A 16,800-nucleotide genomic window follows, 5' to 3' on the forward strand; every position below is an offset into this window, starting at 1 on the left:
GGCAGTGTCCCCCTGTACATAGTGTTAAGTTGAAAACACAGTAGTGTAGCCAAGATTGAAGTGATTGCCCACATGAGTGCTGACTCACAAACAAGCATAGGTATCAGCATCTTGACTAAGCCCAGGGTCAGACTGGAAAGCAGGGGGGTATTCTGAATCCTCAGACCTCATGGTGCCATCTCACTCAGATGAGTCGCCCAGGGCTTCATCACCATTCACAGTCCTGTCTGTCTCCCAGGACTACTGACCAGGCCCTGGCTTGGAGGTCCGCAGTATGCTGTAGGGATTCATCAAAGGCAACGTCTGGGAGAAAGCTCGTAGGTCCATTATTTTCTAGGTGGTTATTACAAGGTACTCATTTCTTTGGGAAATAAAACTTTCTCTTGACAACCGAAGATACTGCCAAAGAATGACCATGAACCTGGTTGTCGGTGCTTTTAATGTTCTGGGCCCAATCCTAACTCAAGCTTAATTTAAACCAGGACAGCTTTTTTGTCCAAGTCCTTGTTGGACTGTACTTTTCTTTTTATACATTAAGTTAAAATGAGTATTCAATAATATGAGTCATGCATTTGATCTTTGCAGATTGATGGCAGATACCAGGCTTATGCTTACTAACGGGAGCAGCACTTCATCTCTTTACTTCTTTGTGTTGGTCTATTGTTTCCATCGTGGTACCTACTCAGAGATGTTCTAAGTCCTGCTGGGTGACTCACCACGCCATGCCTGTAACCTCGGGCGAAGAACAGTCATGACTACCACATAAATACCTACATGTACCAAGCAGTGAACACACACTGTCCACACCCCTGCGATGTGGTGGCGGTTCTCTCTTTTCCAGGTCAAACCGAGGCTGAGAGAGCTTTGTGATCTGCCCACAGTTACACAGAAACAAGCTTGGTTCTTTCCTCAGTTAGGCCCCATTGTCCCTTGGCCTACTATAATAGGATGCAGGAGAAATGTCAACTAGAGACTGCTTGGACCTACAGAGGAGTCAGCTGGCGCTCTAAGCTTACCCATCACTTAATAGAGGAAACTTAGTCATCCCCCAAAGGCAGTACCTAGCATCTTAATAGGTCACTATCTCTAATGGCTGGCACCTTGTCAGGTAAGAGGGTGAACATTTAGTTAAAAACATTTTTCCCAGTAAAGTGGCACCTTAAATGATTTTATTACTCACCAGCTATAAATGCAATAATGTGAAATAATTGCTGCCATTTATTATAGGAATGCCAAACCAGTACTATGTCAAGAGTGGGCAGGAGGGAAACTAAGGTATTTTAGAAAAGAAGAAAATGCTGACTCATAACATAGACAGTAACTCCAGTGGCTTATAAAGTGCGTCATAACTACCTTGTAACACTGCTGTAAGGTGAGGACTGGGGCCATTAGCTCCATGTTTCCAGGTGTGAGAGACAAACTGAGCATAAGCCCCAAGGGTTCCTCCGGGAAGACTGACCTGAAGAGCTATGTTGCAATGTGAGTCCTTACCTGTCGAGTCATCAGAAGCCAACAGTGAATGTATGGACATCCTGCATGAGTGTTTCTCACCGAGTCATCACCAACACACAAGACCCACCATGGGGACCTGGGTTTGTCTCTGGGGCAGAGTGCGTCCTCTATAGAAACAAATGGGACAGGTAGAGAAACGGCTAAGCATGCAGAGGCCCATTGATCAAGCCATACCCATTACCCTTCCAAGGAGTGTAGGTTTACTTATAGGTGCTTCTAGAATAATATGTTCCATTACAACTTGGGTGTCAGAAGTTAAGAAACTCTGTATTTTCTAAGAAGCCTAAGTTAAATAAAGCCTTTTAGAGCTCCCTCACTCTAAAAGTTCCTCCCTTTTGTGTTCTGTCCATGGACTGACAATAAGAATTAGAAGTGCACAGCCTAGCAGCTGAATGCCGGGCTCTGAATCCCAGTTCTACTGGGTTAGCTGTGTGTCCTTGGGCAAAATGCTCAGCTTCTGCCTCTCACCCCACCGGGCAATAATCCTGCTTCACTAAGGGCCTTGACAAACGAGGTTATGTGAAGGACACCATCATGCTCAGCCCACTTGAGCTCTCAGGAACTGTTCGCTATCACTAGAAGGATTCAGGCCTGCTCCAGAAAGTGCATCTGGGCCTTGAGAACCAAAAAATGTGCACACTGCACCACTGCATCCGCTCCGTCCTCCTTTCTACACACTGGCGTCTTCTAATCGCACGTGACCTCCAGGGCAGCAGCCCTGCGCCTGTAGGACGCACTGCTGGGAGCGCCCCCCTGCCTCCGCTGCGGGGAGGCTGTGTCCGGCCTGCATGCCAGGATAACAAGCTGCCATTGTCACAAAGGGACTCTACACACGTTTGTCCTTCCAGGGGTTTTTATTGTTGGAGACCCAGTCATGCATACTAAAATTACACGTTTTCACCACTTTGACTTAGAAAATGCACTAGAAAAATAAACTTTTGGTCAAAACAAACACTGAAGTAGATGACTCCACCACCATGTGTCCCTATACTCAGAGCCAAACTGAATTTCAGTTTGAAGTGAGGAATGTGACCAGTGGCTGAAATGGTGCCCCAATCTGGTCAGAAAGCTGGCCCACCTCCCACCCATCAGAGTGGGGTCAGAGGCTGCTGGCCCCAGGAAAGTTTCAAGTATTTCACTTGTGACAGGGTCCCACCTGATGTGCCAGGAGGCGACGCACATCTGCAGGAATCCCCGAGGGCAGCTGACTGGCTGTCCGGCTGAACACGTCGCCCAGTGAGGTGGAAGGAAATGCAGCGAATTGGCAAACGGTGAATTCATCACTAGCATCTTCATCCACAAATCACACTGGGCTTCCCCATGGAGCAAATGCTAAGGAGGGATATCTGACTGATGTCTGCTCTTTGCATTTCAAGCAAGCCATTTTCTGAGTCCAGAAAGCAGAAAGAAAATGAAGTGAAATTCACAAAATTAACAGATCCCAGTACCCAGGAGTGTGAGAACCGCCATCATTCCCGAACAGTCCATGTTTGGCATCTCCACCCCTTTCATGCCACAGGACAGCCATACTTACACATTAGCTATCATTTTACTCCCTCAACGAAAGAGCTTTCAAAGGAAAACTTTAATATGAGGTATTATAATAATGCCAGGGTACCACCACCTTTTCATTTGCCTACCCAAATAAAAAGAATAACCCCACAACTGATCTGAGAATCAGATGGCATTTAAAGAAACTGCCCACCAGGGAGAATTCTGAAAGGCTCAATGTCTCACAGGAATTTAAGGGGAAATTCTCTACCCTGCCACTTTTTGGCTAAAAAAAATAAATATATATATCTTATAAGCTAAAGTATTTATAAACCTGCCAAGACCGGTTTGGCTCAATGGATAGAGCGTCGGCCTACGGACTGAAAAGTCCCGGGTTCGATTCCGGTCAAGGGCATGTACATTGGTTGCGGGCACATCTCCGGGGGGGAGTGGGGGTGGTGGTGGTGGTGGTGGTGGTGCAGGAGGCAGCTGGTCGATGATTCTCCCTCACCGATGTTTCTAGCTCTCTATCCCTCTCCCTTCCTCTCTGTAAAAAATCAATAAAAATATATTAAAGTGTTTATAAACCTAAGGACAGGTGGCTCCCTGTGAAAGCAGGATGAAACATGAGGGAGTTCAAGAGGTAGCCAGGGTTGCATTTCTGGCTGTTTCTATTTCTTTCTATAGATTCTACCTCCCCATGAATGTAGAATGGGATTCCAGGGAGAGACACACTTTTGTGTAGCAGTATGGGGGAAGGAGGAACCATATTACCTAAACCTACATTTGCAAGTTTTAGGTACTTCCTGAATTACCCAGCTTGGGGCGGGGGGAGGGAGAAGGGACTGGGGCAGGACGATCGATGCTGGGAAGGGAGGGTTCAGAGTCAGGGTGTGATCCCGTTTAGTACAGAATGGATTCAGGAGTGTGCACCCCAAACCACACAGCTAGGTACAGCTAGAACTCAGGTCTCCTGCTTGACTCTTCTTTTCCATTCCCCACTCTACACACTACCCTGCGTTGTGGGGAAAGTCCGTTTTCAGGAGCCTGTGGGATGGGCTGGAGCTTTTCCCTAAAGGAAAGCACTCCCCGTTCTCCGCTGTTCACGGCTGTGCCATCTGTGTGCCTCCGCTAATGAGTGTGGCTCCCTGGGCGCTGCCTGTCCTCCTAATGGGGAAATGAGATGCTTGTGAAGCCACACACAGACTGCCTTGATTTTCCCGCAGGGAGGCCCTGGTTTCCCAGCTTGCTTCAGACTCCTCAGGTGCCAAACGATTGGATCCCTCTGAGGGGCCACTACAAAGCAGCAGCTCTAGAAGGCAGGCAGGCAGACAAACCCTGGCTCTGACTCCTTTCAGAAGCTGAAACAGCTCCTGGGTCCAATGACAAAGGCCTGACCAGCAGCCTTGCTGGTCTCTGAGATGATTCTCTAGGTGAGCTTGGCCACTCCTATTGAAGTCACCTAGACAAAGGCATGCAATGGATGCCGTTTCAACCTTGGAAACTTGGTGGGGCTGAGCAACTCATTTCTCTCTGTCTAGTGGTTTTCAAAAAATTTTTTTTCCTTTAAAAAAAAAATCTCTTTGGGAACTAGGAAAGCCTCTAACCAATTTTCCCATCCAGGCAGATGGGTCTTAAACCTCTACCTGCAGTAGCCACCCCACTTGTCCTGTTTCGATCTTTTCAGCAATGCCAGTCACACCGTCACTGTCAAGACGGAACTAGAGGCAGCCAGGGGTGTACATTTTGACACTTTCAGCTTAGCCAGGTCCCTAGAGGATCCAGGGTTAGTATCATGGTGAAAAGAACTTTCCCTAGAATTGGCACTAATGAGGTACATAACTCCTACCAACAACCTCTCCAGACATTTTTAAAGTGCTATAAAGATGAATAGCTTATTTGCAACAGACTGGCCTTGGAATTTCGGTGTACTGTTCACTTCCACCTTGCCTGGTGGCCGAGTAAGTGCACAGAGAAGGTACACACACAACACATAGTACTGGTTCCTTTAACATCATCATTTACATGAATAGGAAAGGAAATAAGTCAAAAGCCATGAGATGAACCACCTAATATGATGCCTGGGCAAAGGCTAAATTCTTGACAGGATGAGTCTAAAAGTATGGAACTGCAGAACAAACATCCACTCTGGCTGGACAGACTAAAGTGTGCCCATCCACAACACAGAGAAATGCCGGGGGTCTGGGAGGGCAGGGGCCCTCAGGAGTGACCTTGTATTCATTTCCAGAGACCAAAATTTCAGAATCCCAAGTAACTTAACCATTCCCTGCTGCCAGCTTTACAATTATACGACCAGAATCTCAGGGATGGAGTTCATACAAGAACCTGGTCGTCTCACCTGCCTGCCCTCACAAAAGCCATTCACGTTTAACCCTCACTAGGAAAAGGAGGCTGGTATCACTGAGTTCCAGGAATATACATACTTGTTTCTTTAAAGGCAGGGCCAAATGGTGACTGACTGACACATCCCTCCTGGAAAGGCCCAGGTGTACCACAGAAAACAGGATCCTGCCACTTGCATCTAGAGAGTCCTCTTTCTAGGCGGAAAAGCAATGTCTAAGGTCCAATAACGAAACCAGACCCCAGGACCTCAGCAGCCCAAAGGGGCGGATGTGTCATTTCATTTAGCATCATTTTACAGATGAGGACACTGAAGCTCACAGAGCCACACGTCTGACGCTGGAGCACAGGTCTCTTAATTCTTTGGCCAGCATTCTTTTAGCCACACAGGCCTGGCCTCCTGTATTTTGGGTTGAATAAAATTATACACTTCTCGGACCTTGCACGATTCTGTTGAGAACCAGGACTAAGGCTTTATGGATTTGGGAAAACAAGTTTCTACTGCAAGATTCAACCAATGAATCCTACAGGTGCTTGAAGCCTTGGCTCCTGAACTTGACCAGGAAGTCCCCGGTCAAGCTGCTGATGTCCCACTGTGTGCCTGATCCAGGTAAGGTGCTTTCCAAACCCATGATGGCAACGGGCCTGGGCCGAAGACTTGTAGATTCCTGATGAGCAACAGAAGTCTGGAGTTAGGGTTCACGGGAAAGACACAAACTCCTCAAGTCTCACATTTGGCCACCATGCAGGCTTGACCCCGGTGTTTCATAGTGTGCTGACTGGCCAATCGGTTGTTTTCTCCCGAAGATGGGATCAAAGTGACTTTGGTCCTCATTCTTCCTGCTTTGAGATGTTTAAGAACCAGATACAACTTCGAGATGAATGGTTGCAAACTGGGATTCCACAAATTTGGGAATCATTGGGGACGTTTTCCATGTCTTCCATGGAATAATTCAAGTAATAAAGGGCGTGCCCTTTCACTCACGCTCAGCTTTTCCTCCATGCTGCAGGAGCAAGAATCCATGGCACCTAAAATTCTCCATGTGCCTCCCCAAAGAGAAAAAGGAAAGGACTTAAAGCTGGTGATGCTCAGAGGGACTGGCTAGTAGCAGGAGTACAGCTGTGATTTCACGGCCCGCATGGAGTCATCGCACTGCGCCTCTGAGGTCAGCCCCTCGGGCAGCAGGGCCCGCCCCAGGATGCTGTCGCAGGCAGGGACAGGTTGGCAGAACTCTCTCACAAAGTCCTCCTCCGAGGCCAGCAGCACCGCGTTCCAGGCAGCCGTGTCCAGCTCGCCAGCCGTGCCCCCGTACTCCTTGGGGAGAATGCTTTTTGGAAGGTTTGTGTGGAGAGAGTTGAGGTCAGACCCGTGGAGGAAAAACTAGAGGGGAAGGAAATGAAAACACACCTGGCCTTAGGTTAGTCAGTAATTCACTGACCTCTTTCATGCGATGTGCTCAAATAAATATCTTGAATGAATTAAGAAATGGTTGATGACAACTCTACCCCTCCAGTTCCTTGAAAAGCTTGAGGATCCTTAATTTTCTATTTTTTATACCAAGTGCTCTGTTGGCTGCTCCTTCAGATGAGATCGGGCGCGTTCAGGGTGGTATGGCCGTAGACTGCTTCTTTAAAATATACCCAGAATCCAACCACTTCACTGCCACTCTAATGGTGCTATGCCACCATCGTCTCTACCTAGATTCCCACAACCACCTCCTGGTCTCCCTGCTTGCACCTTGTCCCACCACAATCTGAGCTCATTTCGGGGGATGTCAGATCATGTCACTCCTCTGTACAACTCTCCAGTGCTTCCATCTCACAGATTAAATGCCAAAGGTCATATGATCTAGCCCCCGTTACTTCTCTGCCTCCCCCTTCTCCTACTTCCCCTCTGCTGCCCCTCCTGTATGCCAGGCGCGCTCCCACCCCAGGATAGGGCTGTTGCTGGTCCCAGGGATCTGTAAGGCTCATTCCCTTGCCTCTTTCAATACTTTACTCCAACTTCTCAATGACGCTACCACCCTGTTGAATACTACAACCCTTTCCCCCTTCCATACTCACTAACTCCTCCTCTGCTTCATTTCTCTCCATTGCACTCATCACATTCTAATACCAGGTAACATATAATTCGTTGTCTATGTCTCCCTAGAACAGGGGTGGGGAACCTTTTTACTGCCAAAGGCCATCTGGATATTTATAACATCATTCTCAAGCCACACAAAATTATTAACTTAAAAATCAGCCTGCTATGTTTGGTCAAACATTTATTTGACTCACCCCTATTGCCTTGGCAGGGCCAGGCCAAATGATTTTGTGGACTTTATATGGCCTGTGGACTAGAATTTCTCCACCCCTGCCCTAGAATGTAAGCTTCCTGGGGACCAAGAATTTGGTCTATTTTGTTTATCTAGAACCGTGGTCGGCAAACTGCGGCTCGCAAACCTTATGTGGCTCTTTGGCTCCTTAAATGTGGCTCTTCCACAAAATATCATGGCCTGGGCAGGTCTATTTTGAAGAAGTGGCGTTAGAAGAAGTTTAAGCTTAAAAAATTTAGCTCTCAAAAGAAATTTCAATCGTTGTACTGTTGATATTTGGCTCTGTGGACTAATGAGTTTGCCAACCACTGATCTAGAACATACTCACACATAGTATTTGATCAATATTTTTGAATGAATGAATGACCATATGAAGGACCAAAGGAACAAGATTGTGGGCCACAAATAAGGTCATTTCACAGATGTAGAAAAAAGACTTGGCCCAAAGCCTGCTTTGGAAAAAGCCAGTTCCAAATAGGAGCTCCAGAAACCAACACAGGCTCAAACCCAGGTCTGGAGGCCACCAAGTTAGTGGTTCTCAGACCTAACTGTGCATCAGAATCTCCTAGGAGATTTTAAAAGCACAGATTCCTGGGCTCTACCCCTGAGCTGATGAATTAACACCTTCAGGGACCTCAGCTAGTGTGGCTCAGGGTTTGAGCGTTGACCTAAGAACCAGGAGGTCTTGGTTCAATTCCTGGTCAGGGCACATGCCAGGGTTGTGGGTTTGATCCCCAGTGGAGAGTATGAGCATGCAGGAGGCAGCTGATCAATGATTCTCTCTCATTTTTGATGTTTTTATCTCTCTCTCCCTGCCTTTCTGAAATCAATAAAAAAATATTTTAAAAAAAATCTTCAGAAAAAGGTCTGGGGATCTGGATTTTAAGTTCTTTCTCTTGCAATCTTGAGATTCTCTTTCTGTGCTTCCTCTTTGAAAAAAAAAAAAATTATGTAATTCAAGACCCAGTCTTTGGAGTGATCACAATGTTCCGAGGCTCGGGAGCGGAAAACTACCACCCACCTCATTTCAATCACGGAGCTGGAGAAGGCTCTTCCATCTTTTCAAGTGTCATTTACCCTTTCTTAAATAAGAATTAAGCTAAAAGCTCAACTACCTCATGAACCTTGAATTATTCCACAAACTTTATACAGCAAGACAACAAATTAGGTAACTGGGAAGGCTTAAATAGTATTTTGAAACCCAAGGAGCTGTAGTAAGAAATCTCCAAAGCTCTTCTTAAGCACCTGCCACATGACTACCCCTTTCCATCCTCTTACATGTAAAATATAATGTTGGTTTACAATGGCCAGCCAGGACATGAAAATGTCTAACTGATCACAGAGCAGCGAAGCTCTTAGATAACAATTCTGGCTTTGCTCTCTCTATTGTCAAATATATTCTTATTCTTCTTCACCTCACAGAAAGTATTGTTCATTGTACTTTCCAAATTAATAGTTCCAGGGCATAAATAATAAACTAAGTTTATTGATGTCACAAACAAGGAAGCAGAAACAAAAGTAAAGTATCTTAAGTTAGTAGGACCATCACTTACTCTGTTTGCTATTTTCTCCTTCAGAAATGGTTTTATGATGGCAAAAATGCCTTTAAATATTCGAGGTTCATTCACGACATGGACAGCTTTAATCCGAATGGGGAAGCCATCCTGTGGGGGAAGGGAAGGGGATGTTAGAACATACGGAGTATTTGCAAACTGTCTGTTACCACAGCCTGCCTCCCTCGTGAAACCTTCAGTCTGGTCTGATTCTCAAGGTCTCCTCAAAGAAACCCAGGCAGGGGCTAAACAGGAAGGTAAAAAGTGGTCTGAGCCTAGGTGGATGGATCTAGTAACTATCAGAGCTGCCCCAAATGTATTTCTCAGGATGTTACAAGGTGTGATGTAAAGCATTCCGTGGCAGGTAAATGAGTTTGAGAAGTAGCAAATAAATATAGTCAGCCAGATTTCCTTTAACTGCAGGACGTTCAGAGCCTTAAATGCAAATGTTTACAGTGACAGTCACAAGGAAGGGACTTGCTTTATCATATTTCTCAAATTTATTTAACCCTGGGATTTTGTCTCTCAGATCATCTTACAGCAAACAATAATCTAAACTCATTATGCTGACCCTTAAATCTACCTGGGGTTTAGCAGGAGGCATCAGAAGAGTAGAAGCCAAGGAAAGCCAGAGCGCTGCCTCAAAGCCAGAATTCAAACTTCAAATAATGACCAAATGTGACTCTGAAGTCCTCAGCCTGGGGCACAGCAGGGCCTCCAACACACTGAGAACTGTTCCATCTCTGGTCCCCACAGCTCACAGGAGCCAGCACCCATGGGCTGGGTCAGAATGAGCTAGGAGTCAAGCCGGAGAGACCTGGGCCACACTTTCTCCGCCTAACCGAAAAAGAAAAAGAATTCTTGACTTGTCTATCTGAAAGGATTCCTTAGAGCACTGAATGGGTTATGATGATGGTAAAAGTCTTTTCTTTGCCAACCATTACACCCTGTGAAGATACATAATGACCGGGCCTTGCATTATGTTGGGAACCTGATGGTTCTCAGTGACTTGTGTTCTGAGACACAACTTGAGGGGTGAAAGCATCGGGCCAAACAGTCCAACAGGCCTCCCCGCCGCAGGTCCCACAGGCGGCACAGCAGGCTCTGTGACCGTGGGCAGAAACACAATTTCCCAGTTCCATCTGTTAGGAGAATTTCTCCTCTGTCTCCTTGACCAAAAAAAGAGCAGAAAGCATTGCTCTGGTTTTTGGAGTCTTGTCCTGAAAGCTGATCTTGCCTAGATTAAAGGTACCTCAGAACTACTGGAGACCCTCATGGGAATGAGTGGTAAATAGAACTTTTAACGCTTTCGTATTTTTCTGATTGTAGGAACGGGAAGTGGGGTGTGCGTATCACATGGGTGACTGGACAGGGCCCTGGGGAAACAACAGAACAGGCGCACGACACATGGGGGCCATACCTGAAGGATGCCAATCACCTTTTTGGCTATAAAAGGGCCAAAGTGAGATGCTTTTGATAAGCTCACTCCTTTGTAGTCCGCAAGAATGACAATTCCATTCACTTGGGTTTCTTCAGACTGAATGAGTTTTTCCAATGTCAAATAGATGACTCGGATGTTTTCAGTAATTGGATAGTTGCTCGGTATCCATCTGTCTAAGGTCATAAGAGACGGTCAGTATGCTACAAAAATACATACAAACAATCAGACACGCTAAGCTTTATCTCTGTGCTAACACTGTCCTTTAAAAGCAGAAAAGCAAGATGATATTCAACTGGCATGGCTCTATTGAGGTTAGGAAACTGGACACCTTCAGCAGCAGCTGACATTTCTTAACTCCTGAAATGGAAATGCAATTGTGGTGAAGTCAAAAGTGTGAACTCTGAAGTTACACCTTGGGCAAGTTACTTCCTTAGTCTGAGCCTACATCGCCTCATAAATAGAATGGGATAACAGTACTTATTTTTATTTTTTGCTAATCCTCACCAGAGTTTATTTTTCCCATTGATTTTTAGAGCAAGTGAAAGCAAGGGGATGGAGAAGGGAAAGAGAGAGAGAGAGAAACATCTATGTGAGAGGAGCACATCAATGTGGTTCCCACATACACCCAGACCAGGGCCAGGAATGGACCTGCCACCCAGGTACGTGCCCTTGATGGGGAATCATGGCCGTGATGGCGTATCCCTTGGGTGCGAGAGAGGATGCTCTAACCACTTGAGTCACACCAGCCAGGTCAATAATACTTATCTAAATGGACACCTATGCCTTCTGCCATCAGATGTGTCCCTTTATCTTCAGGACATCACCCTGGTTTTCCTGGGGGAACCACCTCTTCCCACGCTAACCATACCGTTTGGGTAAAATTGCGTTGACTCCGGGCTCCAGGTGTGGGCTTGGTTCTGTGAGAGGCTCCTGTCTCCTCAGACTAAATCCTCCCTGTTTTCTTAAGCCAAGTTGAGTAGGGTTTGTTATCTGCCATCAAAAGGCCTTGACTAACACAAGGAGGGGATAAAACGGAAAAGGAAAGGGAGAGAGGGGCTGGCCAGACACATCCCAAACTGAGGCAGTGCACAAGCACCCCACAACAGCTCTGGGCAATACCTGGGCGGATGCAGAGGACAGGGCAGCCCCGGGGGTCGGTGTGGGGCAGCACGGTGAGGAATCCGGAAGCGAGGACCTCTTGTAAGGCCGACGGCCTCAGGTTATGGAAGACTTCGGGCCAGCTCCTCCGGCAGCTGTGGTAGTTGATCAGGAGCTGCAGGGCCCGGTCGTAATCGAACTTGCGGGCCCGGAGGAAGCGCAGCAGGAAGGCGTCGTCCAGAGAGGTGCGCAGGTTGGGGAAGTCCTTCCGCACCATGTCGCGGAGGGCCTGCACGTCCCGAAGCCTCCATTCTGGCTTCTCCTGCAGCTCCTCCCTGGCCTTGGTGACCAGGTCTTCCGTCAGCGAGCACACATAGCCAGGAGGCCTGGGTGCTGGCGGCAGCTCATTTTCGGAAAGTGAGGCCGCAGAAGGGCTAGTTCTCAGAGAGTCACTTTCTTCTGACATTAGCTACCAGGATGCCTGTCAAGACAGATGCCCCGAGCGGATTAGCAAAGTGCAGCATTATTAACTGGCCGTCTCAAACCCCAGGGCAGCCGATGTAAGGGGACAGGAACATTTTTGTTAAGCCAAGTAACCTCAGAGCACTGAGTCTCAACTGGGGTGCAGGCGTGAACTGGATCTGAGCCACGTGCCCAGGTCCAACCCCAGGCTGGATTAAGTTAGAATCTCTATGGAGGCGCCCAGACCTGCAGCAGGAAACGCACACTCCTCACCCAACACCGTGGCTTCGCTCACAGAGGTATGCATGCGGGCTCGGCGTAACTTGTAATTAAAGAAACATGAGTTAAAACAACTCTGAAATTCAGACTGGCAAAATGCAAAATGGGTACTCTGATATGCTTGCTGTTGGGAGAATAAACTAAGTAGCCTCTTTGGACTGCAGTTTGTCATTATCTATCAAAATTTAGCCCTGTCCGGGTGGCTCAGTTGTTTAGAATGTCGTCCTGTACACCCAAAGGTTGTGGGATTATAAAGGCAAAAGACTGGAAACACTTTAATTATCCACTAGTTGCAGACTGATTAAGTAATATTGCCAAATGAATGGAATGCTATTCGGTCATGAAAGTCAGGCAGAACTTAGAAGCTGATAAGGGAAGGGAGCAGTTGCAGAACAATGTATATAAAGTAGTCATGTTGCGAGGGCCTGGCAGGTGTGGCTCAGTGGTTTAGCATCGACCTATGAACCAGGAGGTCAGGGTTCGATTCCTGGTCAGAGCACATGCCTGCGTTGCAGGCTCCATCCCCAGTAGTGGGCGTGCAGGAGGCAGCCAATCAATGATTCTCATCATTGATGTTTCCAACTCTCTCTCCCTCTTCCTTCCTTTCTGAAATCAATAAAAATAATAGCACTTATGTTTTTAAAATGTATACATATATTCACTTGTCAATATACCTAAAATTTCTGAGAAGAGATACAGGAAACTGTTGCCAATAGTTCCCAGAGAACAACTGTGGACATTTGAGGTGAGAGAGACTTTTTATTGTACTGTTTGAATTTTTTTTTACCATTTGCAATGTGACTTATTATGGTGGTCATGAAACTCAATTCATCAGATCTCCTGCTGGGGTGAAGTATTAGTGACAGATGGCCCCAGCTGCTTTCCCCCTGGATCCACCATCCAGGGGATTCACACTTTGCACAGACTGCCCCCAGCCAATGACGGAGACATGGGACTCCTCTAACAGGTAACCCTCTGCCTCAGGGACTCGCCCTCAGCCTGGCCAGCCGAACCTTTCACTGCCCTGCATGCAGTCTCACTGCCCGAACCGCCTTCACAGGGCCAGCTCCCCTCCCTTTATGCTTCATGGGCGTTGCTGCCAGTGGATTTCTTGCATGTCTAATCTCATCTTAGTTTCTGCTTCTTAGAAGACCAGAACCAACACACTTATCAAGTGAAAAACAGAAACAAAAACAGCTGCCTTAGACATCCCAGGAATAAGACAGCAGTAGGGCTGTCCAAGGGCTGTCACCGAACCCCTGGAGCCCAACAGGAAGGCAGGGCCATCTCAGGGATCTCTGCATGCAGCCAGTCATGCCAAGGGCACAGCAGCCCTTGTGACCAGGTTACTTGCCCTGCATCTCAGGGCTGCCCATTCCATTCCTTGCATTCTAACCTCCAGCCTACCCAGCTTCTTTCACTTCCTCCCAGAGGTGTTTTCTTGTCTTGTGTACATCCTGTTTCCTCCAACTAATATGCTCGCCCTCTAGTTCATCACCTGATTCATTCTCAAGTTCCAATTAGATGCCACTTTATTCATTCAACAAACTTACTATGTGCCAGGATCACTTCCAGGCATTGGGGACGCAGCAGTGAACATAAAATCCTGCCTTTATTGAGCTTGGATACTAGTGGGGGGCACTATAAACAAAATAAACTATACAGTCTCCACAAGCACTATGGAGAGAGACAGAGCAGGAAGGGGGTGGCTGTATCTGGGGACAGGAGTTGCCGTTGTAAGTAGGGTGGTCACGGAAGGCCCCACCCAATGACAATGGAGTGAAGACAAAGGAGACGGGGAGCACGTTGTGCAGGTGGGTATCTGGGGGAACAAGGGTCAAGTCTGAGGCAGGAATCTGCCTGGCCTTTCCGAGGAACAGAGAGGCCAGTGTGGCTAGAGCCAAATGAGCAAGGCAGGGAGTACTAGCAGAGGAATTTAGAGAGGCACCCATTGGACCAGAGCTTTGTAGGCCAATAAAGTTGACCTTGAGTTTGGAGGGAGCCAAGAGGGTTCTGAGTAGTGACATGACCAGATTTACATTTTAAGAGGACAGTTCAGTTGTCTTGCAAATGGACTGGAAGGGGATGAGGATGGAAGTGAAGAGACCATTTAGAGGCCACTGCAATAATCCAGGCGGGAGATGGCGGTGCTTGAAGCTGAAGGCCTTCTCGGACTCCAGGCCACCACTCCCTGACATAGCACTTCTCCCACTCCACTGCTGTCTGTGGGCAATTTGTGAGCGGCATTCACAACTGTCTTGCTCATCACCTTAAACCCAACACCTACCAGGATGCCAGGCACACAGTCCGAGCTCCATAAATATTTGTTGAATGAGTTTCACCTGCTTGGCAGAGGTATGCTGAGCAAGGAATGGAACAAGCACAGATTCACAGGACCCACCCTGGGCTTTGTTTCCAGGGGAGTTACCATAGATGCCTGTAATCCCAATTCCGTGCTTACCCAGGAGAAAGACTGCCACGTCCACGTTACAGCCTCGGGTCTTTTTCAACTGTCTCCTAGTTTCCCACCTCTCAATGCATACTAAGTGCCAGTCAAAACAAACTAATGTCCCACCATTCTCAGAACACCTCATGCATTTATGATATTTCTACTGAAATTTCCTCTCCTTTTGTTCTCACCCAGACAACTCATCACCTTCTAGACCCAGCTTCATTGTCACCTCCTCTGTGAAGCCTTCCCTGATTCCCCTAAGGCAGTGGTTGGCAAACTCATTAGTCAACAGAGCCAAATATCAACAGTACAATGATTGGAATTTCTTTTGCGAGCCCAATTTTTTAAACTTAAACTTCTTCTAACGCCACTTCTTCAAAATAGACTTGCCCAGGCTGTGGTATTTTGTGAAAGAGCCACTCTCAAGGGGCCAAAGAGCCCCATGTGGCTCTTGAGCCGCAGTTTGCCGACCACGGCCCTAGGGTAACTCCCTTGTGTTCCACAGCACCTGCTTCTTTCAGAAATGGCAGTTCAAGACATAAACCACTCCTCAGGGTCTGTCTCACCAACCTTTCATTGTCAAGTAATCACTGATCACCTATCATATGAGTCAGGCACTGTGCTCACAGCAATGGACATACAACAGCGAACAATAAAGTTCTTGGCCTTAGGAAGTTCAACTTACAGTGGAATACTGAAGGGATAATATGTATTTGAGCATGGTGATAACAACTTTTCTTTTAATCTTCACAGTGTTTGGGGACGGCTCTATTACTCCTCCCATTTACAAAGGGAGGAAACTGCCCACTAGAATGTAAATTCCATGGGGCAGACAATTTGCCTGGCACGTTCACAGATGCTCAGAACTGTCGGCGGATGGTGTGGAGGTAAGTGACGAGCCAGGGGTACACACCCAGCGGGCTCTACACTCCACCTGCAGCCTCCGGGCTAATCTCCAGGGTCTGGGCAGTTGTCAGGCCCAGGGAGGAGTGCAAACCCTATCAGTTAGGGTGGAGCCACGAATCTTCCTCACCTGAGTCCATCATCCTGTGAGCATCATCATCATCCTGTGAGCATCACTATCATCTCGTGAGCATCACCATCATCCCGTGAGCATCACCATCATCCTGCATCACCTTCCTCCCCACGCCACCCAAACCAGGAGAGGTCTAGAGGCCATCGCTCCTGGAGCCCCCACACACCCTACCTCCCTAGCAGCCTTTCGAGACCCCCCACTTCCGGTTGTCACCCCTTCCCCAGGAGGCCCCATTTCCTGGGGTCTCTCTCCTCGGGTCCCCCACTTCCGGTTTTCCCTCCCTCTCAAGGGTCCCCTTCCCTGTCCCCCAGGGCCACGGACGGGCTCGCAGGCACTCACCAGCCCGGTTGCGGGGCGGAGCGCGGGTCAGTCGGCGGCGGAAGCCTCGTCCGCAGCGCGCGCAGAACGACCCGCACTCCTGGCCCGCCCGGTCCCGCCCCTCGCGCAACCGGAAGTGACGTGCCAGGGCGTGCGAAGACAAGCGGCGCCGTTAGTGCGCATGTGCGGTGTCTGGCCGCGGTGTCGGTCTTTTGGCGCCACCTGGCGGCCGGAGCCCGCGCAGTGGGACAGGAGCCCGGGGAGAGGCTGGCTGACGCCTGCACGTTCAGATGGGCTAGCTGGGGAAACTGAGGCCCAGAGAAGGAAGGAAAAGAGCTGCCTTTTGCAGAGAACGTAGCTACCGTGCGCCTGGTGTTTTGCATTTATTCTCTCGGTAAATCCTCATATTGATGGAAACTTTCATGAAAGGGAAACTGGCAGTCAATGGAGTAAATTACTTTAAACTTAGATTTCGGGAT

At 47.9% G+C, this 16,800-nt stretch overlaps 1 protein-coding gene across 2 annotated transcripts; it reads right to left on the reverse strand.

Moving 5' to 3' along the window:
• Positions 1-5,753: 5,753 nt before the first annotated feature.
• TTPAL (alpha tocopherol transfer protein like) lies at positions 5,754-16,450 on the reverse strand. 2 transcript variants are annotated; one of them, XM_084888162.1, is made up of 5 exons: positions 16,343-16,450; positions 11,796-12,255; positions 10,656-10,849; positions 9,236-9,346; positions 5,754-6,745 (listed from the first exon to the last, which is right to left on the reverse strand). In XM_084888162.1, the coding sequence occupies exons 2-5, from the start codon at positions 12,238-12,240 to the stop codon at positions 6,467-6,469; spliced, it is 1,029 nt and encodes a 342-aa protein (XP_084744288.1). In that variant the 5' UTR covers positions 12,241-12,255; positions 16,343-16,450; the 3' UTR covers positions 5,754-6,466. The 2 variants fall into 2 exon arrangements, with proteins under 2 accessions (XP_084744288.1, XP_084744289.1); XM_084888163.1 differs by lacking the exon at positions 16,343-16,450 and adding an exon at positions 16,001-16,118.
• Positions 16,451-16,800: the final 350 nt, after the last annotated feature.

This window comes from Pipistrellus hanaki, assembly GCF_964339955.1.
Source record: "Pipistrellus hanaki genome assembly, chromosome: 6".
In the NCBI taxonomy this organism is placed as follows: Eukaryota; Metazoa; Chordata; class Mammalia; order Chiroptera; family Vespertilionidae; genus Pipistrellus; species Pipistrellus hanaki.

Bases quoted from the DNA above. Each gene is read 5' to 3' on its own strand.
- TTPAL (XM_084888162.1), bottom strand. From the start codon at position 12,240: ATGTCAGAAGAAAGTGACTCTCTGAGAACTAGCCCTTCTGCGGCCTCA. The intron at 9,347-10,655 runs GTATGGCCCCCA...CTTCCCCCACAG, and splicing joins AGGTGATTGGCATCCTTCAG to GATGGCTTCCCCATTCGGAT. The intron at 6,746-9,235 runs GTAAGTGATGGT...CTTCCCCTCTAG, and splicing joins AGGAGAAAATAGCAAACAGA to TTTTTCCTCCACGGGTCTGA.